Here is a 22,836-nt window from a genome sequence, read left to right as displayed (position 1 = left end):
ATGTTCCTAAAGCCACCTTGCCTTAGTATAGGATTTCTGAACTGGCACTGAGGGAGGTTTAGTGCATGCCTAAGTTTTGTCCACTAGATATCAAAAGCAAATCCCAGACTCCTAAAATGCCTGAACCAAAAATGTCTCCAGACATTGCCACATGTTCCCAGGGGGCATAACTGCTGAGAAGCAACACATTAAGGACCCATACCCTGCAACTAAAAATTAATTAACGAGCTAATTGATTCATTACTTTCTCCCATGTCCTACTTCTCATTTTCCAAACTACTTAACACTAGGAAATTTCGACTTGAAGACTCACTCAAGGTCTTCTCAAAAAATGCAAATTTGACACAGAAAGCCCAGAGTTTGGAGAGTGCACTATGTAGCCACTATCTCTTGCAGGGAGGCGGAGGCTCAAGAATCAGGACGTTCAAGACACTGAGGAGGCTCAGACAGTTAGAAGACTCATATGCCCCTCCCAAGCTTTATATAAACAGCCAACAATTACTGGGGGTCGAGAGGGATTCTTCAGTGGAGCAGCCTGCAGATGAGCAGAGAGCTCCAGCGATGCAGTTTTCCATGCTGGGCTGGGCTTTAGAGTGAGCGGCTGCCTATATGTCACCAACTTTTCTATAAGTGACACCAATAAACTTAGTGGTTCATTAAGCTAAACTTGGGTGGAATCATTTCTTTGGTTTGTCATTGGTCCCCTATCTGCAGTGAATGAATATCAGTTCTCATTTTCCCAGGAAAAGCCACAACACAAAGTGCCTGGAGCATGGCAGGGGCCTTACATAATACTTCTCTGCATGGTGGCAGCGGAGTTCTCCCCTTTCCTCTCTTGTTCTTTCTTTCTCATTAGTTGTACCTGAAAAACAAATCCAAAGACCTGCTAAGGATGTTGGGTGTGCAAAGACTAAGGAGTGAGGGGGGCACAACTACCTTCCTTAAGGAAATAAAAATGAGCAAATGCCTTTAGTCCCAGCATTCAGGAGGCAGAGGCAGGTGGATCTCTTGAGCTCAAGAGATCTTGAACTGGTCTACAAAGCTAGTTCTAGAACAGCCATGATTGTTACACAGAGAAACCCTGTTTTGAAAGAAAAAAAAATACAATCGGAGGCTGCAGAGATAGCTCAGGGTAAGAGTGCTTGCTGGAAAACTAAGAGAACATGAGCTTGAATCCCTAGCACCCATGTTTTAAAAGAAAAAGCTAGGCACGGCTGTACATGCCTGTAAACCCGAGAAAGGCAGATCCAGTCAGCCAGACTAGCCAGAACAGAGCAGTGACCTTCAGGGTCAGTGAGACCCTGTCTGAAGACAGTAAGGCATGGAGTGATCTCGCATACATGGGCCTGGATTCCCTCCCACAGTCGTGAATTACAAAACACATTACATACATAATCCCTGGTATACACTTACACACTCACACACACACACACACACACACGCACACACGTATAAACACACATACACACACCAGAAATAGCTAAACAATCAGAAATATGCATTTCCTCTTCCGGAAAAACACCCAATTTTATAAACCTATATGAAACTTTAATTAAAATTTATTATTAAGGCATAAAATCTCCAAATCTGAAAAAGGGACGTCTCCTTTTCTATATGGTGCCTGCTTTCCATCTAATACAAAACAATTCACTGAGAGTATGCAGATTTTTTTCCAAGTTTTTATTCTTTGAGAGTTAAGTTTCTTTATTCTTTCTCCTCCACCCGTCCCTGCCCGTTATGGTCCTGAGGATAGATGCAGGCAGGGTATGGAGCTGCCAGGAAAGCACCCTCACTAATCTACACAGCCAGCCCTCTTTGGCTGCCTGCCAGCTTCATTTTCCAAGAGTCCCTCCTCACCTTGACAACTTCCTTCTATTCTTGCTATCCAAGTTTCTCTCCCTCCCCAACTCCACACACAGTAAGCAACAAGCCCTGACTCAGCCCTAAGTGTGTCCAGGCCTCACCTCCAGACCTGCCCCTCCATGCCCAGGCCTGTGTCCCTTTCTGGCAGCCCACCTTACCTTTTACCTGGCTCTTGACACTCATCACACCAAGCTTCTCTCGTCTTCAGATAGGAGCGCTATCTAACCAGTAACGTCACCTTGCTCTCACTACAAAACTCCAGGCGGCCCCATTCTGTCTAGCATCTTACAGTGATTGACAGCTGGCGTCCAGGATTAACAGGGCAACACTCTAACCTTCCCGGCAGCCCCAGGCCGCCCCCTCCTCACCCGACGCTTCCAAAGCCCGTGGCCACGCCCACCACAGGCCTTTCTCCCCGCCCCTCCGCCACGGGCCCCGCCCCTTTCAAGGCCTCCTGTCCTCAGCAGACGCAGCACTTCCAACCTACTGCGGGCCCGTCCGCGAGCCAGCCGGCAGCTCTCTCTCCACCCCGCTCCTTGTTGCTCTCTCCCCGAGCCCTCGGCCGCCGCGACGCCCCCACGCTCGTTCCGCTTCCCGCCCCAGAGCCGGCGAAGTTCACCGGCGACGAGCGCTCGGGACGCTCGTCGCTCCCCCGCCCCAGCCCCAGCCCCAGCCCCGCTCCCACGACCCCACTTGCCTCTCGAGTCACCTCACCAGATGCCGGACTTGCTTGCTCGGCGACGCGAACCGGAAAGCCCGAATTCGCGCCACACTAATTTCGCGCGCAGACTCTGGCGGGCGGGGTTGAGGGTGGAGACAGCCGAGGGCGGGTCCCGGGCGCCTCACGCGGCGCCATTATCGCCGAAAGGCTGCTGGGAGTTGTAGTCTCCGGAGCATGAGGCAGCCTAGAAATGGGACGGAGTGGGGAGGGGAGGGGCGCTGTCCCCGCACAGCATGCTGGGAAGCGGCCCGGAGCCTGTCCTCCCCGTGGACGAGCCGGTGAGGCTGCGAGGTCGTAAGGGTGACAGGCGGGGATAGAAAAAGGGTTGGTGAAAAGCTGCCTTGCCAGATACTGCGGGAAGAAAGGCGGGAGACCGCGCGGGGCATCCCGGGAGCAAGGGCCGGGCCGGCCTTGGGCGCGGGGCATTGTGGGAGGTGGACGCTGCTCCGGGTTGCGTAGGTGAGTTGAGGGGGAGGGGGCGGGAAGGGTGCACTGCTTGGGGAGTGGAGAAGCACCGCTGTGTAGGATGGTCAGGCCGGGAGGGGCGGTGGTGAGACGGGCTGGGAGGATCTGAGGAGCTGGGAATCAACAAGAAGGGGCTGCGCGAGGGAGGGAAGGCTCAGCTGGACGTGGGGGGAGCGTCAGGGGTGAAGAAGCCCGTCTGAGGACAAGGGGCTAAGTCCAGAACAAAGACATTGAGAATAGTAGTTATTGCTGGGAAGAGGGGGCTGCAACTTAACCCAGGAGGAGAGTAAGTCTTAGGAGGAGTATGAACCACAGATGACTGTTGGTGACACTTCTGAGTTCAATTGGCCACAAGTGGGCCACACCCCTGTAGGCTAATGGCCCATGAGAGGACTTGGGAAGGACATCAGAAAACAAGAGCATCCCTGGGAAGCACAAGCCACAGATCAATGTAGCAATTTAAGGCGGTCATATCTTAGGGGCAACAGCTGCATATCTGATAAATCTAGGGGAAGAGGAAGCCAGGGTGTATAAAGAATATAGCATGGGAAATCCATGCCTAGCTATGAAGGTAGATATGAGTTACAGTCAAATGTAGACTCGTGGGAAAAAGAAGTTCCAGATGAATGGGACCACTAGAAGTTATCACCAGGGACAGGAGACACATCTGGGAGAAGGAAAAATCTTAGCCAGAGACTAGGAATACATCTGCAAAGATGTCCACAGCTAAGCTGAGGACAAATATTTAGCACTGATTCCCTTGTTCCTAGAGGTCACATTTAAGGCAACTGTGACTAGAATAGAAAGTAAGTGCCAACTGTACCTAGGGAAGGTAGACCACAAAAATGGGATGGAGATTCCTTTCTGGAAACCAAACAGTAAAACCACTTTGATCGGCCCAGAGATATATACGAGGCATCAGCAGCTGGTTAGACAGTCTGAATAGGGGAAAATGGAGTAACCCAGGTGGGGATGGGTCTGATGTCCAGTTCTTCCCACTTCCACTCAGGGTCCCAGGATGGAGCTGACAGAACCCCCACCAGGCACAGCAGTACAGAAGGAGGAACAGGAATTGTTGGATCGAACCTTCTTCTCATGGGCTGAGTTCAGCCGCTTCTTCGACAAGTGGTGCCAGCAACGGCTGGTGGTCTTCTCGGTGAAGAGCTCCACACATGTGGCACGCAGCCCCTGGGCCAGCGCGCCCCCACTCTACAGGCTCATCCACGTGCTCAAGTACAGCTACGTGCTGCTGGTGTGCAAGGATGTGCGCATGCCCAACCAGTCCACAGCGTGGTGCGTGAGCCTGAGCTGTGACCCTGCAGGGGGAGGGAAGCCAGGGGTGAGCCAGACAGCTTCCTACCCACAGATTCAGTATCAGGGAAAGAAGCCACTGGCTCTGCCAAGTACAGAGAGGCCAAGCAGAACAGATCAAGGAAGGACACTTTCTGAGACAAGGAGAGAAACTGAGCCAGGGGACAAACATACTCACTACAAAATAACCCAGGCTTGATATACAGGGTTTAGTAGAGGCCATGAAAGAGCGTGAAAGACACAATGAAACAAGCTAAAATGAAATGGGAGAATTGGTTCCCCAAATACCAGAGCCAGCCAGAAAAGTAAGAAGGCCAGGGTTTGCACTCCCCAGGTTTTGCACGCCTATGAAGAGCAACCTGGGAGTCTGAACTGCAAGGAAAGCCACAGACAGGCAGATATCTGTATTCAATGTAGAGCCAGGTCCTGTGCTAGGAGCTGGGGTCATGTCAGACTAAAATCTGCCCATCTGTAACTTTTTGACTGGCCAGGAGGATTGTTAGCAGAATAAGCATGCAGGTAGGTCCTGGCAAATGTGTAGTGCCACCAGATGATCCGTTGTCAGTCTAAGAAAGCCTCTCAGGGCTGAGGATGTTATCATTGGTATGTCTCCAGTCTTCTCTGAATGTAGGACAAGACAAAACCATGCTTCTGGATAGCAAATGATCAGCTTCTGAGATAGGCCTTGAGAGTTCCTGTTTGTCCCTAGTCTACGTCTCTTTACTGCCTCATACTCAGAGCTGCCTCTGCTTTATCCTGCCTGTCTTGGGTGTGTGAGTGGGGGAAGGGAGATAGAGAGATTGAGACTGATAGTTTGAGGCCATGGGTAATAGCAGAGTGCTTAAGAACATAGGCAGTTCCTTTGGGCTGGCTGCCAGACGCCAGCTCTAGTGTGTGTGTGTGTGTGTGTAAGACCTTAAGAATACAGACTATGCCTTTGGGCATAGACTCCAACTGTACTGCTTATTAGAATGAGGTACCATTAAGTGATAGATTTCACACCTCCAAACCTCAGTTTTCACATCCCTGGAATGGGGCTGTCACATGTATACCTGCTTCCCAGGACCATTGTGAGGATATATGAGTATGAATAAGAAGGCATTTGCCTCATGCTTGGCACCCAGGGCAGCCAGTTAAGTGACAGTTGTTACCAAAGTAAGGGCATAAACGCGGGACTGGTGTCTACCTATAACTATAGTCATGGAGAAAATAACTCCACCCTCCTGGGCCTCTGCTTGCTCGTTTAGAAAATAAGGAACACAGAAGTATCTGTGACATAGGTTTCAAATAAATTAATTAATATCTGTTGTTTGGGCAGACATCCCACACAGGGTAACACACACCACAGCTGTTCTTACCCAAGGTATTTCAACATTTGTTGTGGAGGTATGCTCTAGTTTGTTCCTTATTCTAGAAGCAGAGTTTCAAAGGTCTAATACCAGAACAGCATCAAGCTCATGTCCTCACAGCTGTCTAAAGAGGGAGCACTTTCATAAAGGACAGGGCTAACCTAATCTCTGCCTTGCCAGCAGGGCAAAATTCAGCATTTAGCAGCCATTTACTAAGGACTTCTTGTGTGTCTGTGCTCTTTACTGGGTGTTTTCAGACCAGAGTTGACTATCTCACCTCTTGAACTACTTAGAACCTAATGAAGGAGACAAAGGCAAAAGGAATGGAAGGGAGGAAAGAAAAAACACAACACAAAAAGAAAGGAAGAGAGAAATTTCAAGTAGCCTCATAGAGTAGCAAGCATCAAATTGAGGGTGGAGATGAGAGATGGATAAAAGGAAACAAAAAGTGGTCCACTCTACTTAAAATCTTTTTTTACATGTATTTATTTTGTGGAAAAGGGGGGAAGCATGCCACAGTCTTGGTGCAGAGGTCAGAGAACAACTCGAGGGAGTCAGTTCTCTCCTAACTCCATGTGGGTACCAAGGATCCCTTCCGCTTGGCTTAACAGCAAGCACCCTTACCCACTGAGCCATCTTGTATTTGGAATCGTAGGAGAGGTTCTAGAAGGGTTTCTAGAAGAGATACCCAGTAAAAAAAAGTCCTTAGAAAGTTTATTTATACACTTGGGCAAGTACAGTTTTTTAACATATGGTGTTTACTATCTATCTGTAGTTACTGTCCCAGGCATTCTACAAATGCCAGGAAGAGCCATTGGGCAGGGGTTGCATGGCTGTGGAGACAGACTATTGCCTTGATTTCAGCCTGATGACCTAGTGGACAGAAAGATTTGTTCCTGGGTAGAGAGCTCTGTAATGCGGGGGTCATTGGCTAGTTTGAGGACACTGATTTGAACGCATCATTTCTGAGTTCTTGAACCTGCCAAGTTGCTCAGAGCGGGCTCTCTCGAGTACCTCAATCCAGGGACAGGCCATTGCTTTAAGTCCCTAACAGGGATGGTGTCAAAATCAGGACTTAGCAGGGCTGAGTCCAGGGACTGAGACTTCATCCCTGTGATACTGAGAAGTTCTGAAAGGCTGTGAACAGAGTCAGTACTGATTAGGAAAGTCTCATTCATGTGTGTAGACAGAGGCTACTCGTTCGTTTCCTGGCTGGCTAGACCCGAAATAATATTAATTGTAATACTTTTTGGCCAATAACTTAAGCATATTTCTAGCTAACTCTTACATCTTAAATTAACCCATTCCTATTATTTCTGCGGACATTTTCTCCTTGGGCTGTTACATGGCATCTCTCTGACTCTGCCTTCTTTCTCCCAGCATTCAGTTTTACTTTTTCCCCCGCCTAGCTCTATTCTACCCTGCCACAGGCCCAAAGCACCTTCTTTATTAACCAATGGTAATAAAACGTATTTACAGCAAACAGAGGGGAATCACACTTCACATAAGGGCCGTGGTCTGGAGGACAGGGTTGAGAGGCAAAGGAGGAGGCTGCGTATCTGGGGAGTATTTGAGAATCACACTTTCCAGAGATACAGTGGCCTTAAGTTGCCCTCCAAATACCTCCTGCTCTCCAGCACCGGTGTCATTTCCCCTAACACTTTTCCTGTAGGACCGTATTCCTTAACCCTTCCCAGCATATCCCAGCCTTTAAAAACACAAAGTCTTTAAAATCTACAAGATGAAGAATGATTAAGTTGGGCCAGTGAGATGGCTCAGTGAGTAAAGGTGCTTGCTTCCAAATCTGACCACCTAAGTTTGATCCCAGGGATCCAGATAGTAGAAGGAAAAAAGTGACTCCCACAAGTTATCCTGAGCTGCACACCTGCCCTGACACAATTTTTTTTATTTAAAAATGAACAAGAAGGGCATACTATTTACTTTTGGATGAGGAAAAAATGTTTTTACGAAGGAGGAAAGAATATTAGGTTGGTGGCTGTAGAGATGGAAAAACAAAACAAAACCATGGATGGTTCAGAGATGTTTGAAAGCAAACGGTATAGTGATGAGCGGTCTTGATGAGATGGGAAGGGTGGCTGAATGTGTTGCCAGGTGTTTACGTGGGGTTCAGTGATTCACTCAGTGTACAGTTGTCTTTGATATCTGTGAATTGATCCCCAAACAGCAGTCCACAGGTGCTCAAATTGTGTAGCATTTTCATATAAACCATGCATGTCTTCCTGTGAAATTTAAGTACCTATACATGACTTCAATATCTACTGCATTCATGTGCTTAATTGTGTTGTACTGCTGGGGAAACATAACAAGGAAAGTATGTATATACGCAGTAGAGATGATTTGGGGTTTTTCTTTTTCCAACTAACTTTGATGTAAAATTGGGAGATCTGCAGGTAGAACCAGAAGGTATGGGTGAACCACTATATATATATATATATATATATATATATATATATATATATATATATATATATATATATATATTTGCTGAGCTTCTTTGGGGGCCAGATGATACTCTAGTAATGGGTAATTCCGATCCAAATTTGCATTTAGAGGTGCTGGCATTATATGCCAACTATATGCCCATGAAAAATGGCACATTTAGGCATCCATACTTTGTCATGTGAGATGCCAGGACCCCACAGAGGACATGTGTTTTCTGTCAATATGAATGCCTTCACAGAGGAAGTGGCATCCCTTGAATGGAGACCTGATCTAGGAGCAGAAACCACCCAGGCTCAAAGGGATCGGGCCAGATTCCAACAAATGACAAGTGACCTCACCTTAGAAAATAAACAGGTAGATCTCGGGAATGTACCATTTTGGGTCAATCAAATGTGACTGCGTGTTGCTTCCATTTGATATCACTGTGGGGCCTATATGTTTGGTTTACTTATTTATTATAATATATATACTTAATTTTCTGGTCCCAGCACTGAAGCGGGAGATTGTGAGTTCAAGGCCAGCATAGGTTGCACAGCAAGACTATGTCTCAAACACCAAAACAGATTAGTTTTCTAACTTTAGATTTTATTATTTTAAAAAGGGGAAAGTCTCAACTTATTTAGATTTTTTTTATTTTTGATCTGCTGGGTTCTTCAGTGTGCATGTAGAGAAAAGAAGTGTCTCAAAGGAACTTTTCATTATGCTGTTGATCCTGAGACCAAACACCTGTCTCATGAGAGATTTGGAGACAATGGAAGACCATATTGGGGGATCCGCTACTGACATTTACTAGATTACCAAGGAACTATGACTTCCTTACTACATAGCAGGCTGTGTATGTTACAGGGATCATAAAACTAAGAAGCTTTGGAGCTTCTTTCAGCCTGAAACTCATGAAGTTTGAAACACAACCATTCTGTTGATTTGTGTATGTAATATATATATATATATATATATATTATGTATCTGTTTGAAATATATCTACTATCTGACTCTTGGCAGAAAATGTTTGCCAACTACTATTCTATAGGTAAAACCCTGCCGAGGGAAAAGAAGTTCTGATATCACGCTACTCCATGGAGAAATACTGCAGAACCCTCTTTCAGGAAGATGTCAATTTACATACTGTTATTATAAACATACTGATTTTTTTAAGATCCTGGGATCGAAGCCAAATACTGATTTGTAATTCCTATTCTCATTCATTCTTTACAATACTAATTATAACTCCCAAAAATGATTCCATGCAAAGGGATTTGCTCCACAGTTCGAGAACCACTCATACAAAGAGGTATCTAAAAGCATATCTATTTGAATGACTGTAAAGTCTTTTAATAGTTGTCAGGGTCATGAAATGGAGCATTAGTCAGCATGTGGAAAGCCTGGAAAGATCTATAATAGTCTTCAAATAAGCACAGAGGTGCTTATTGTCTTTGTCTCCTATTTTGTAACCAACTACCATAAATATGGTGGCTTAAAGTTTGGGGTTTTGTTGTTGTTGTTGTTCTTTTGTTTTGGGGGACAGGGTCTGATGTAGACCAGGCTAACTTTGAGCTTGCTGTGCAGCTGAGGATGACCTTGAATTCCTGATCCTCCTGGGCTATGCTCCTGGAGGTACAGGGACAAGAATCCTCTACCCTTCCAGCTTTTGGAGCCCACACAAGTGCAATCTTTCTCTGAATCTTTTACTTTCTTCTCTCCCTCATAAAGATCCTGATGATGATATCAGTCTCCTCACCACTACTACAATCCAGAATTGTCCCATTTCAAGATACTTAATCACATCTGAAAGTCCCTTGAACATTAGGTGACATATATAGTTCTGATAACTAGGATGTGGATACTTGTGATGGGATACCAGTCTTCTCACAAAACAAAGGGTTTCTTTCCAAAGTACAACACACATATAGAAAAACATATACACTATGCATGTTCAATATGATGACTTTGCCAAAATAAAATGCATGCATAAAAATTCTAGAACTAGACCAGGTCTCTAAAAAGGTCACTACTTTCAAGCCTAGCAGTAGAGGTGAACTTAGTCTGTGTTTATATTTAACACAGATGGGAATCTCACAATGGGTTGCTCTCCTGTTCCTAACTTTGTTGAGGTACATCCACATTGGAAATGGTAATGGTTAGTTGGTTCTTAGTGTTGTTTGGTGTCACATTTTTAAGTGTATATCAAAGCCTGTTTTCTTGACACATTGCTGTTGATCTGGGTTTCAGGTTTCTGGCTGGTATACATAATCCTGTTGTGTACATGCCAATCAGTGTCTTTTGTTGCCTAGATGCAGTCATTTTGATTGGGATCTTAAGTATAGGATTCCATAGGTAGGTACTGTCCAGGTTCTTCAAAGTGTCCTTGACACATCTATGACAGGTACTGCATGATGGAACTGTTGTCAGTCTCAGTTCTTAAGTTTGCTGTTTTCATTTGTTGGTTTGTTTAAGAAGGGTTCTGGATGCACTGCTCAGTCTAGTCTGGAATTCCTGGACTCAGGTGACATTCCTAACTCTAGAAAGAGTAAAGTAGCTGGATATACAAGATTTGAAAGCAGAACTAAACAACTCATTGCTTGTGGTTTTGAAAACATGGCAAGGCAAAAGACATCATTGCAGGTAGTGATTGCCTCTGAGTAAAGAGGAAAGGGAGAATTCATTAAGGCCTCATCTGGAGTTGGCATTGTGAAACCAGAAGCAGATACAAGACAATCTGAAGTGTTTTTCTATGATACTATATTTCTTTACTTATTACATGTGTGCCTGTGCATACATGTGTGTGCTCATATGCATAGCAGTCAGAGAACAGTTTGCAGGAGTCTGTTCTCTCCTTCTACCATGTGGGTTCTGAGAACCCAACTCAGGTCATCAGGCCTGGTGGCAAGTGTCCTTACCCACTGAGTCATGTCTCACCAGCCCCTGAGTATTTTATTGCTAAGATTTTCTGGTGGTCATATAATAAGGTATGTGGTCAGTCACTGGACAGAGCTGGGTGTGGAGGTGTAAAACTTTTTACCAATGTGTAGTGCTTACTATGTTGTATATGCTAGTTCAGTCTTTTGGAGGGTTTTAAGCATGTCAATTCTTTTTCAGCCATACAAGGATCCTATTATCAGACAAAGAAAATGAAACACAGAGACTTATACAAATTCACCCAGCTGATGTATTCTTAAGGCTCTCCACTCTTCTCTGTCCTTGAAACTTAATGAGAGGAGGAGAGAGGTGGGAGGGAGAGGGAGAAAAAAAAAAAAACAGAACTGAGAATGCACAGAGGGTTGTGACAGAGGCGCTGGTGGTTCCCTCTGCAGGCCTCCCCAGCCCAGCTGCCCAGCCTTCATCACTGTCAAGCTGAGCCCTTTGCGGGATCGACTCGTGGTGTCTGAGTGCCAGCTGACCCACTCGCACCCCGCCTGCCCACGCGAGTTTGCCTACCACTTCCGCCCGGGCCATTTGCTGGCCAATGCCTGCCTGCCTGTCCGCATCACCAACCAGATCTCCAAGCAGTTTGTGGCCCCTGCTGATGTGCGCCGCCTGCTGTCCCACTGCAAGGGCCCAGACCATGGGGTCCTGGATGCCCTGCAAGTGCTTGAGGGGCTCTTCCGCACAGATCCGGAGGCCAAGGTAGGGTCGCACAGGAAGCAGCATTGGGAGGGGAAAACCACACTGACAGACTACATGGGTTGTTCATTCATCCTCTTGCCACACATCATTCCTTCATCTGTTTATTCAGTAAGCACCTGGTGGAGTGCTTAAGGTGCAGCCACAGAACACCTGTTAGTGCAAGCTGCCCAACAACTTTCTGCCCAGTGCAGACTCTGATTCTGTGTTGCATTATATGGGAGCCCTAGACATGCATAGCCAATGAGCACTTGAAATGCAATCAGTACCATAAGAGTCTGAGTTCATTTTAGTTGATTGAAACTTAAATTAGCATGTATGGCTGTTGGCTGCCTTACAGAAGTTCTAGTGACAAAAACAAAAACACCCAGATAGGATGTCAGTTGCATACTAGGAAAAAGAAGATACAGGTGAGAGAAGGGGCAATCTAAATTTTTTCAACATGGACTTTGCAAACAGAAAGTTCATAAATAAGTCCACTGTTTAGTGAATGTTCCCAAGGATTGTGCCCCTGAATTCGCCACCCAGGAAGCTGTGATATATAATGCAGTAGAATGAAAAGTATTGTAAAACAAGCTGGGCGTGTGCAGAAAAATTGTAAGATACTGTTAACTCTGTTTCTTTGTGCTCCTGGGGATAGAACTCAAGGCCTATTACATGTCAGACAAGTTCTTTACCACTGAACAATACCCCCGCCCCTCACTGGGGAATTCTAGTCAAGTGCTCTACCATTGAGTCATGCCCCAAACCCTCACTGGGGTATTCTGGACAAGCATTCTACCTCAGGACTGCATCTCCAGCCCCAACTTTCTATACTGATAGTAATTTTATTTGTTAGCCAGCATAGTAGCCATTGCCCTCATATGCTCTTGATCATTTAAAACTACTAACATGAAGGAGGAGCTGAGATTTTGGTTTGTTGGTTGGTTGGTTTCTGTTTGTTTCATTTTTTTTATTGTTGATTGTAGGAGATACACACGTGTCTGAGGTTAACCTTGATTACTTTCCAACATTTAAAAAATGTATTATATTTATTTTTTGTGGGGGTGGATATGCAGGTGTACCCGTGCCACAGCTTGCATGCAGAGAGAGGTCAAAGGACAATTTGCCAGAATCAGTTTTTCCTTTCTACCATATAGGTCCTGGGGATCAAACTCTGGTGCTCAGGCTTGGTTGTGAGCACTTTGACCTGCTGAGCCACCTCCCTGGTGCCTCCACCTCTGTTTTTTGAAGCAGAAACTCTCGCTGAACCTGAAGCTCATTAATTTGACTAGGCTGGCTATCTGGCCAATGAGCTTCAGGGATCTACTTGTCTCTGCTTTCCCTAAGCACCCCCCCCACCTGCTGAGTTTTTTTAATGTGTGTTCTAGGCATCTGAACTTGTGATCCTGTACTTAATGGCAGGCACTTTACCAACTCCTCCATTTCCTCAGCCTAGAACTGACGTTAAGTAATTGAACTTAAATAAACATCATCACTAGTGTGGCTTTTACATCAGGTAGTGTAGAGCTGTACATGCACAGGTAAGTTTGCATTTATGTTATATATACATTTATGTATATATACATATATATACATATATATACACACACACATCCAGTAACAAAGCTATGAGTTCATGAGATATCAGTTTAAGTGTTTTATGTACTTGGACCTTAGTCACCAACCCCATATCTGCCTCTCCCCATCCTGTTATTCTCCTCATTCTCTTTCCTAATAACCCTCCTTGATTTTCATTATGCATATTTTCTGATTGTACATCTGAGAGAAAATGCAATATTGTTTTGTTTCAATCTGACTTGCTTAGTATGATCTCCAGACCCATCTATGTCCCTGTAATTGACATATGAGCTAATATTGTTCTTCTTTATGGCTGATTAGAACTCCATTAACGTTAGTTCCCACCCTCCCTGCATATGTGTGCATGTGCATGCAGGAGCATGCACGTGCATGTATATACACACACCACTCAATAATGCTGTCTATTCTACACATCATTTGCACTCCTTTTTCTGGTTATTTCTTGGTTTGAGGCAAAGGCTTATGGTAGCCGAGGCTGGCCCAGAACTGGCTGTGTATCTAAGGATGACCTTGAGCTCCTGCTGGGAATGTAGTAGTATGCTATCATGCCTAGCACACAAATGGTTTGTCTTGCCTTGCATGCTAAAGAATGCCAAATGCCAACATCTTTCCTTCTTTCTCTGGGGCTTGGTCAGGTCTCCTGAGAAAAGTCTTCCCACCTTCTGATTGGTGGTGAAGGCCAGGCTGCCAGAGTCTAGCAACCATGTAGAAAAGAGACTAGAGCTGGCAGTCAGCATGATGCATGCCAACCCTGCATGGAGCTTGGAATCTCCCTCCTTCATTCTCAGGTGGGCCTGCTGTCCCCAGGGCCAGCAATCTTTTCCATTTACCCTATTTACAGACTAAACCTCTGGTCACTTGGGAGAGTGACAGCCTAGAGGGAGAGAAGAAACGCAGGGTTTCCAGCAGCCTCACCTGGTCTTATGGGAATGTCCTGTGTTGCCTTGTCCTGATGGGGGACTCCACTACTGGTTTCTAGTACTTCCCATCTGCTCACTTAGGGTTCATAGTTCTTGTGGGTGGGATGACAACCCATTTTCTCACCTGATTTCCAGTGTCTAAGGTAAGTTTTGCACGTGGCATCTTTTTACTTGAGAGGTTGAGGAGAGAGTGGGGTGCTCAGTCCACCCCCTTGCATAGTTTCCCTCAATTTCTTTCACTTATAAGTTCTTTTAAAAGGTTTCTATATGAAGCACACCAGTATTCTGAGTTCTTTATTGTCATCCCAAGAGTAGATAACAGTGTTCATCTATTCCTTTCACTCTGCAGCAGTTTTCTAAGTCAAGGTGCATTGGCTTTACATCACTGTACTCAAATGTCCAAGGCCATGAACAAAGTAAAGGGATTCATTTAGTTCATAGTTCTGGAGGTTCAGGTCAAGAATCAGCAGCCGTATTGCTTTGGTCCCCTGGCATGATGGTACATCATGTGGGGAGCATGTGGCAGAGCAAGCTTCTCAAGACCCTGGCAAGACAGGAAGCAGAGAAGCTGCAAGGCCAGATGGGGTTACAGTCTTTCAGATACATACCCCAATGAACTAAATACCTCTCAGAAGGCTCCAAGAAGCACAAGCCTTGTAACATATACACCATTGTGGGACACTGCTAGTACTGAAAGGCATAAGCTCAGCACCTGGCCCTTTTCTTTGTATTTCATTGACCATAGCAAGGAATGATGCTGCTCACCTGCAAAGCACATAAAGTACAAATGCTAAGTGCCCAGGATAGAGAAAACTGCAGTCACTTGTCATGGTTTGAATATGAAATGCCCCCTATAGGCTCATGTGCTTGAGCACATGGTCTCTGGTATGTGACACAGTTTGGGGATGTTGTAGAGCCTTAAAGAGATGGAGTGTGGCTGACGGAAGTGGTACACTGAGGGAGCATCTTTAGTCTTTATAGCTTGGTCCAACTTCCTGTTCGAGCTCCGCTTCCTAGCTGCAGTCACAGGTGACCAGCCGCTTCACACTCCTCCACACCCCAACTGCTGCCATGAAGGACTGTAGCCCCTCAAACTATAAGCCAAAATAAAATCTTCCTCACCTCAGTTGTTTCTTAGCAGGTATTTGATCACAGTGATGAGAAAAATAACCAGTACAGTATGCAAAGGACAAAGACAACCTCCCCAAGTTTTGACAATGTTTATATCCCATCAGCCATTTTAAGGGAATATAGTCAAAGCTGGCAATGTGATTTATTGCTATTGATATGTTCTGGAAGCTTCCCATACATTATGGCTGTGTTGTCTACAAGCTGTGGGACAGTGACTGCATTATGAACAGGTAATTTAGTTTCTTGGAGCTCCAGTTTGTTCATCTGTAAATGTTGATTGATGATGATGATGAGATGATGACAATGATGACGGACACTATTTTATATGGCTGTCAGGTGAGGATTGTGTGTGTCAGGGAATGTGTGAACTTTACTTCAGGAGATGAACAAATGTCTGTATTCACCCCCGATAGGGCATCAACAACATACCCAAGAAGCAGTTCCACCTAAGACTAGCTTTGAAAACTGGTGAGTTTATTTAGGAACATGGCAAGTTTACAAGGAGCTAAACTACTGAGAAAAAAAAAAAGGTCTGTCTCCAGCAACTAGTAACAGCCTATACTTCTCTGGGGAGGGGCTGGTTTTCTTGAGTCATTCCCCACTATCATACTGGAACTTTGTTGGGCCCAGTCCTGTACAGGTCTTAGATAAAGGAGTGTGTGTGTGCGTAGCTGCTAAAATCTCAAAAGAGCAATGTCATATATTGTCTAGATGATGTAGATGACACTCTTCCACAACAGTGAAATGGGTACAGAGAAAGAGAGAATCTGGAAAGTAAGAGGCCTTTTATATCTTAACTATTTAGCTACTATTGTCACACCCTCGTTTTCCTCCATCACAAAGTAGAGACTGATACCATTCTGATCATATGAATGGGAAAGGTGGACTTGCATATAGAGAGGCATGAGTGGGAGTGATACGTGCTGTGGTCTCTCTATTAGCATTTCTAGCCTCTACCCACTACCTGCACACACCTGAAATAATGCTCCTTAAGCTTTTCCATCTCTGGAGACACACCAATGTGCACAAAGCCAGATCCTGTGAGTTTGGCCTTTTGCGCAAGCCACGTGGACTCAAATCTCTGACAGTTACTCTCTGGATGACTCAGGCAAGCAACTAGCCTCTCTGTGTCTCAGTTTCCTCTCTGAAAGAGAGTGGGTAATTACAGGGCATGTTTTGTGGGGTTATCAAATGGTTTGGAGGGATGTCTACTAGAGAAGCCACTTCATGCATGACTAATGTTCCTAAACACTTCATTCACCCAGAATCATCAACTTAAGATGTATTTCTCGTGGTTTGCTGCCTGTCCCACACTCGGTGTTGCACCTTATTTACACCCTTCCATGCCTAGAGCAGTACTCTGCATATTATGTTTGCTACATAAATGTTTGGAAGAAAACTAAACTTATTTACAATATAGAGCACCACCTTTATCAAATGTCAGCACATTCATCTCTCCCACACACAACTACACCCTGCCACTCCTAAAGGCCTGACCCTATCTCCTAGACCCACCACTTGCTAGTGCCAAGACTTGGGCAAATCACTCCTCTGGTGCTGTTGGAGACCTTGTGGTGACTGTGGGTGTCGGTGATTCACTAGGAGTCACAAAACACAGAAAGCATCTTATACTCACAGTTAACGGTTTATTACAATGAAATGACACAGCTTAAATTGAAATGTAAACAACTCCATATGTCTGCCCTACTGAATAAAGTATGTGAGTTAAACATTTTAAGCAAATTAAAACGACACTAAAATGCTAGAGGCTGGAGGGATGGGTCAGTGGTTAAGAGCACTGCCTGCTCTTCCAGAAGACCCAATTCAATTCCCAGCACCCACCTGGAGACTTATAACTAACTAATTCCCAGGGATCCAGCACCTCCTCTGGGTTCCATGGGTACCAGACACACACTTGCTTCACAGCCATACATGTAGAAAAACAATACACAAAATAATTTTTAAAATTAAGCAACAATGTGTGAAAATATTGTAGTAGAATTATAACTGAGTCATTAATAAACTTACTGTATTTTTTTTCTTAAAATATATTGAATCTCACCAGGGATGGTGGTGCATACCTTTAATTCCAGCACACAGAAGATAGAGGGAGGAGAATCTGTGAGTTTGAGGCCAGCCTGGTCTACAGAGCAAGTTCCAGGACAGCCAGCCAGGGTTACTGCCTGTCTTGGGGGAAAAAATTATATATATATATATATATATATATATATATATATATATATATATATATACAGGTGGTGGTGGCACACACCTTTAATCCTAGCACTTGGGAGGCAGAGGCAGGCATATCAGCGAGTTCAAGGCCAGTCTGGCTACGGAGCAAGTTCCAGGACAGCCAGGACTGTTACACAGAGATATCTCAAAAAACTATATTATATATATAATCTCATCCTTTGGGGTACTAAATGTATGATTTTAGGGTTAGGAAAGCAATGTCTTTCTTCTCTTTGAATTCTGCCAAACCTGTTATTTAGTAGACATCTGTCTTTGTCTGTCTGTGTGTGTGCATGTGTGGCTATGCATATGTGTGGAAGCATGTTGCATGTGCCTGAGCATAAGAGTGCACACGTCCATGCAGAAGCTAGAGCAGAGCATCATGTCTTCCTCTATCTCTGTCTCATTGCCTTGAGACAGGATTTCATGCTGAAGTGAAAATTACTGTTTTCAGCTAGACTGGCAGTCTCCAAGCTTTCAGTATCTGTCTTTGCTTCCCAGTGCCAGGGTTACACTTACAGCTGTGTCCAGTTTTCTATATGGGTACTGTGGGTTTGAATAAGGTCCTCGTGCTCATTCTGCCCATTGAGCCATCTACTCAGCCTGTCCCCAAGTTATTTAGTATATCTTATGAAGGCTGAACGTGATTCAGTGTTTTTTAAATAGTCTTGCAGGATGAGGTTGGATTATGGCAGAGTGGCTATGGAATGTTCTCTGATTAAATTAAATTCAAATTCTGTTTCCACTGCAGTGTTATTTCTTACAGAAACTGGCTGAAGGAGTCCAGGACTGGCCCAATAACTAAAGAAATATAGCTCAATTGGTAGAGTTCCCTGGATTCCACCCCCAGTGCCTAATATAAAACAAGTGTAGTGGCACATGCCTGTAATCCCACATTTTTGAAGGTAGGCAGAAGGATCCGAAGTTCAAGGTCATCCTTAACTACATAGATTGAAACCAACCTAGGCTACATGAAACCCTGTCTTGGGGTTGGGGGAGTCTATAAAGAGATACTCAGTGTGGTCATTATGGACTTGGACTCTTAGAAAGTGCATACTCCTTAGTAATGATGCTGCTTGCACCAGGCAGTGTACAAAACACACTAATGCGGTTCATCCCTCTGGTCACAGGACCTGCTGTTGCTATTTTAGAGATGAGACGGAGGTGACTCAAGCTGCCAGAAGCCACTCTGCCAGAAGGCAGGGGGTGCAGAACCTGGGGTGGAGCAATCTGGTCTAGAAAGCTTTGTTTTTAACTGCTGCTCCCTCACTAGGAGGAATAAACAGTTCCTACAAGAGGAAACCAGCAGAAACGGAAGTTAAAGAGGAAACTGAGGCAGGGAGGTAAAATCGAGCCATGAGGTAGACAAGAGAGCCTCAAATCACCACCATTTGATCTACCTCCATTATCTGCTACTTACCAGTGACCCTCAAATTAAAACCATGGGGACTCCCAGGGAGACTTGTCTAAGCAAGTTCAAAGTCTCAGCTCCAGCAGATGTAGAGTGGGTCCAGGCAGTTGCTTGTCTCTTGAAGCTCCTGTTGCTGGTAGTGGTCTTAAGGCCCTTGCATAGACTGCTCTTGGGTGCAGGAAGGAATAACACTGGGCTTCCAGGCATAGCAACTAGAGCTGAAGGGTATAAAGAGTCTAATAGTATCACAGATATCCTAGTATTATCAGATCAGATCGGGTTGTCCTGGTCGCAAACGCCGGAGAGCTACTAGTTTACAAGAGCACTTGATTTTGATTTTATTACACTGTCTCTTGCCAATCAAAAGATTCTATGCAAATTCATGAACGAATGGATTTGCATTTCTACAGAGGAAGTATGTGCTCTGGGAACTGGGTAGGACACGCATGAGCGGACACGGACACACACACACAGTGTGCCCTGACCTCTTTCCTTGCCTCCCTACCCATGCCCGCAGGTGAAACTGGTGTTTGTAGAGGACCAAGCAATGGTGGAAACGGTGTTCCTCCTGACATCACGCACCAGGGCGCTGTTGCGGCGCTTCCCGCGCATCTTGTTGGTTGACAGGCTGCCTGGGCTGCAGGGCACGCTGGATTTGATGGCAGTGCTGTGCGTGGACAGCGCAGGACGTGCGCGCCAGACCGCCTGTTGCGTGGCGCGCCCCGGCACGCCTAGCCTGCTGAGGTTCATGCTGGTCTCCCTGCTGCAAAGCGCTCCGGACGTCAAAGGCCGCGTGCGCTGCCTTACAGCTGGACCTGAGGTGGCTGGGCAGCTGCGTGCAGTTCGCCAACTGTTGCCGTGTGCGCGCGTTCAGATCTGTCGAGCTCAGGGTCTGGAGACTCTCTTCAGTAAAGCACAGGAGTTGGGCGGTGCCAGCCAGGAGGATCCAGACCTATGGCCACTCCTCTGCCGCCTAGCAGATTCAAAATCCTATACAGCTTACAGTGAGGCGCTGGCTGAGCTACGTTCCCAGGCTCCAACTGCCTTCATCAGATACTTTGAGCATAACTGGGCACCCCGCCACGACATGTGGGTACGTTTCCGTGCCTACGAAGCAACCCGTGACCTGGATGCCTGTGCTCTAGTGCGTGGACATCGAAGGCGACTTCTTCGTCGCCTCAGCCCTTCACACAGTGTGGCTCAGTGCCTTCGCGACCTAGTAGCCATGCAGTGGGCTGATGCGACTGGAGAGGCAGCCTCCGAGGGTGCTCATGGTGACAGAGTGTTGCTGGAGAGTGAGTCTAGGAATAGGGCACAGATGGAGAAAGAGAAGGTGAGGGGTACAGAGGCCAGCAACTGGAGGGGGTCTGAGCGAGAAAGTGAGAAGGGAAAGGGATTACAGTTGAGAGATGGTCTCTGGTTGGAGAACCAGAAGGTGAGGGGCTCTGAAGGGACAGGAGCCCAGCTGGAAAAAGAGCACTTGAAAGGGCCAGAGGTCAGAGACTGGAGGGGAACCCAGGTGGAGGATGGAAGAGTCAGGGTTCTGGGGCCCACAGACCAGAGAGGCGCCCAGGTTGAGTCTGAGGAGACCAAAAGTCTTGAAGGAAGTCCCTGGAGGGACATCAAATTGCAAGAGGAGACGGCACGTCCGCCGAAACCTCGAGATTGGAAAGGGCCACAGTTTGACATGGAGAAGGGGCTAGACATTAGAAAGTGGGGGGATGGCCATGTGGAGAAACTCTTAGAGTGGGTCCCTGAGAATGGAGATCAGAGGGGACCCCAGTGGGCCGGTGAGGGGCAGAAAGGATCAGAGATTGCAGAGGAGAGAGGTGGGAGGTTTCAGGTCAAAAGAAGACGAGGCCTGGAGGACATTGTTGTTGTTCATCTGGAGGACGCAAGAGCTACAGGCATAGCAAATGGAGACGAAGGGGGGCCCCGAACTGTGGGTTCCAAGAATGAAGGACAGCAGATGGAATTTGGGGACCTAGGGGGGAGGCTTCCAGGGATGGGGAATGGTGTACCATGCACCACCCCTGTGCGGACTGTGTTGGAGGGCAATCCAGAATGGTCAGTGACAAGGGTGGAGTCCCTGGCTGCAGGGGAGATAGTACAAGGCGGAGGTGAAGAAGGCCCTGGGGAGCCAAAGAGGCTTTGCCGCCCCTGCAGAGATGAGGGGGTGGACTGCGAGCCACTAGCCAAGTTCCGAGCTGCCTGCGGACCAGAACTGACAGACCTAGTAGCCGAGGAGCTGGCCTTCGCAAGACAGCACGGAACCCGAGGTTTCCACTGGACCGGAACTGGCTTTGCCCTTAAGGATGGCACCTCAGACTTCTTCCTGGATGGGGCCCTGACACAGTGCAGCTGCTCGATCCATGCTGCCAGACGCCTGCCCTGCAGACACCTTTTTGCTGCTCGTCTCCTCACAGGGGCAGCCTTGTTTCACATGGACTTGCTCAGAGATTGCTGGAGGAGATCCCAGGAACCCTGACCCTGTGCACCCCTGCCTGCTACCCTCCACATGGAGGGCAGGAACATATTCTTTGATCCCAAAGATAACAGGGCTCATGCCCAATGGGACATCCCAGCCCTTCTAATCACTTGAGACATCTAAGGACCTCCTCTTGGCCCTCTTCTTTTACATCCTATGGGATGCTGACTATGGTCTCTGAGATCCTGGAGCCACACCTGTGGGAAGTGCTAATGGCCCGGGCACATTAAAAGGACATTGCTCAGGAGAAGAATACATGAGGAGAGGTGTAGACAGGATCAGCCAAGACAGAAAACAAGAAAGGGACAGAGCTGGGACAGGGAAGGCTCAGTGGAGGTCACATAAAGAAGCCAAGGTATGGGAACACTGACAAGTAAACTGAGAGTCCTGGAGACTACAAGATTGAAACCGGAGAGGCCAGGGAGAATGAACAAGACTGAAGGAGAAGAGAAAAGATAGAAAGGGGAGACTTCTGGGGGAAAGGGGGAGAAGAGATAGGAGGGAGGGTAAGTGATAGGACTGAGGAAGTGAAACACTGAACAGAGGGTGGAGGGGGAGGAGACAATTTTAAAGGAACATGACAAAGCATAGGAAGAGAAAAGATGATAGTATGACCTGGGGACTTGGCCATTTCTCGGGGTGGGGCAGAGGAGATGGCTCTGAAGATCTAGTGGGACAACCTAAAGACTGCCTCGGAGGGAAGGGAACTAATTGAATGGCTGTGCTTTGACATTGGAATAAACAGCATTATTTTGGTCTCCAGGCTGAGTTCATAGCTTCGGGGGGGGGGGGGGGCATGGAGACACAGATCCAGAGGAAAAAATGAAATGGCCCAGAGCATCCCCTTGTTCTTTCTGTCAGTGAATTTCTTCTAGGAGGCCTCACAATTAATCCATTGCTAGGACAGCTCATGTCTCATCCCGCATCCTTCCTCTTCTAAACTACTTCACAACCATAGCAATTCCAGACGTTTGGCCGTGCCCAAGTTCTCTGAGAAATTAGTTTGAGAATGGGATTTTGGCCCATGGAGTCTTCTCAAGCAGAGGTAGGACTTCTAGGAAAGATTGTCTTACTCTTTTGTTTTGTTTTGTTTGTTTGGTTTGGAGTGGTTTTTTTTTTTTTTTTTTTTGAGACAAGGTTTCTTCTCTGTGTAACAGTCCTAGCTGTCCTGGGACTCCCTCTGTAGACCAGGCTGGCCTTGAACTCCAAGAAATCCACCTGCCTCTCCATCCCAAGTGCTGGGATGAAAGGTGTGCACCACCACCGCCCAGCTGTCT

The 22,836-nt window shown here is 46.4% G+C and overlaps 2 protein-coding genes across 4 annotated transcripts in view; one reads left to right on the top strand and one right to left on the bottom strand.

The window, feature by feature from the left end:
• The window catches only part of Lig1 (DNA ligase 1), a 35,234-nt gene extending 32,258 nt beyond the window's left edge, over positions 1 to 2,976 (bottom strand). Inside the window, exons 1-2 of the mRNA XM_038338929.2 lie at positions 2,561 to 2,976; positions 789 to 862 (exon numbers count right to left, since the gene is read on the bottom strand). Of these exons, the coding sequence (XP_038194857.1) occupies positions 789 to 853 (65 nt within the window). The 5' untranslated portion in view covers positions 854 to 862; positions 2,561 to 2,976. The remainder of the gene's footprint in view (positions 1 to 788; positions 863 to 2,560) is intronic.
• Zswim9 (zinc finger SWIM-type containing 9) lies at positions 2,785 to 22,314 on the top strand. Of its 3 annotated transcripts, none has more exons than XM_038338928.1 (4): positions 2,785 to 3,043; positions 4,059 to 4,342; positions 11,484 to 11,796; positions 19,589 to 22,314. In XM_038338928.1, exons 2-4 carry the CDS (start codon positions 4,068 to 4,070, stop codon positions 21,557 to 21,559), a joined length of 2,559 nt encoding a protein of 852 aa, XP_038194856.1. In that variant the 5' UTR covers positions 2,785 to 3,043; positions 4,059 to 4,067; the 3' UTR covers positions 21,560 to 22,314. The 3 variants fall into 3 exon arrangements, with proteins under 3 accessions (XP_038194856.1, XP_038194854.1, XP_038194855.1); XM_038338926.1 differs by having other exon boundaries at positions 2,810 to 2,862; XM_038338927.1 differs by lacking the exon at positions 2,785 to 3,043 and adding an exon at positions 3,073 to 3,113.
• Positions 22,315 to 22,836: the final 522 nt, after the last annotated feature.

The sequence above is a fragment of the Arvicola amphibius genome, chromosome 8 (genome assembly GCF_903992535.2).
Source record: "Arvicola amphibius chromosome 8, mArvAmp1.2, whole genome shotgun sequence".
NCBI classification, from domain to species: Eukaryota; Metazoa; Chordata; class Mammalia; order Rodentia; family Cricetidae; genus Arvicola; species Arvicola amphibius.
The sequence above is the reverse complement of the archived record's forward strand: the minus strand, read 5'-3'. Positions and strand labels throughout refer to the sequence as shown.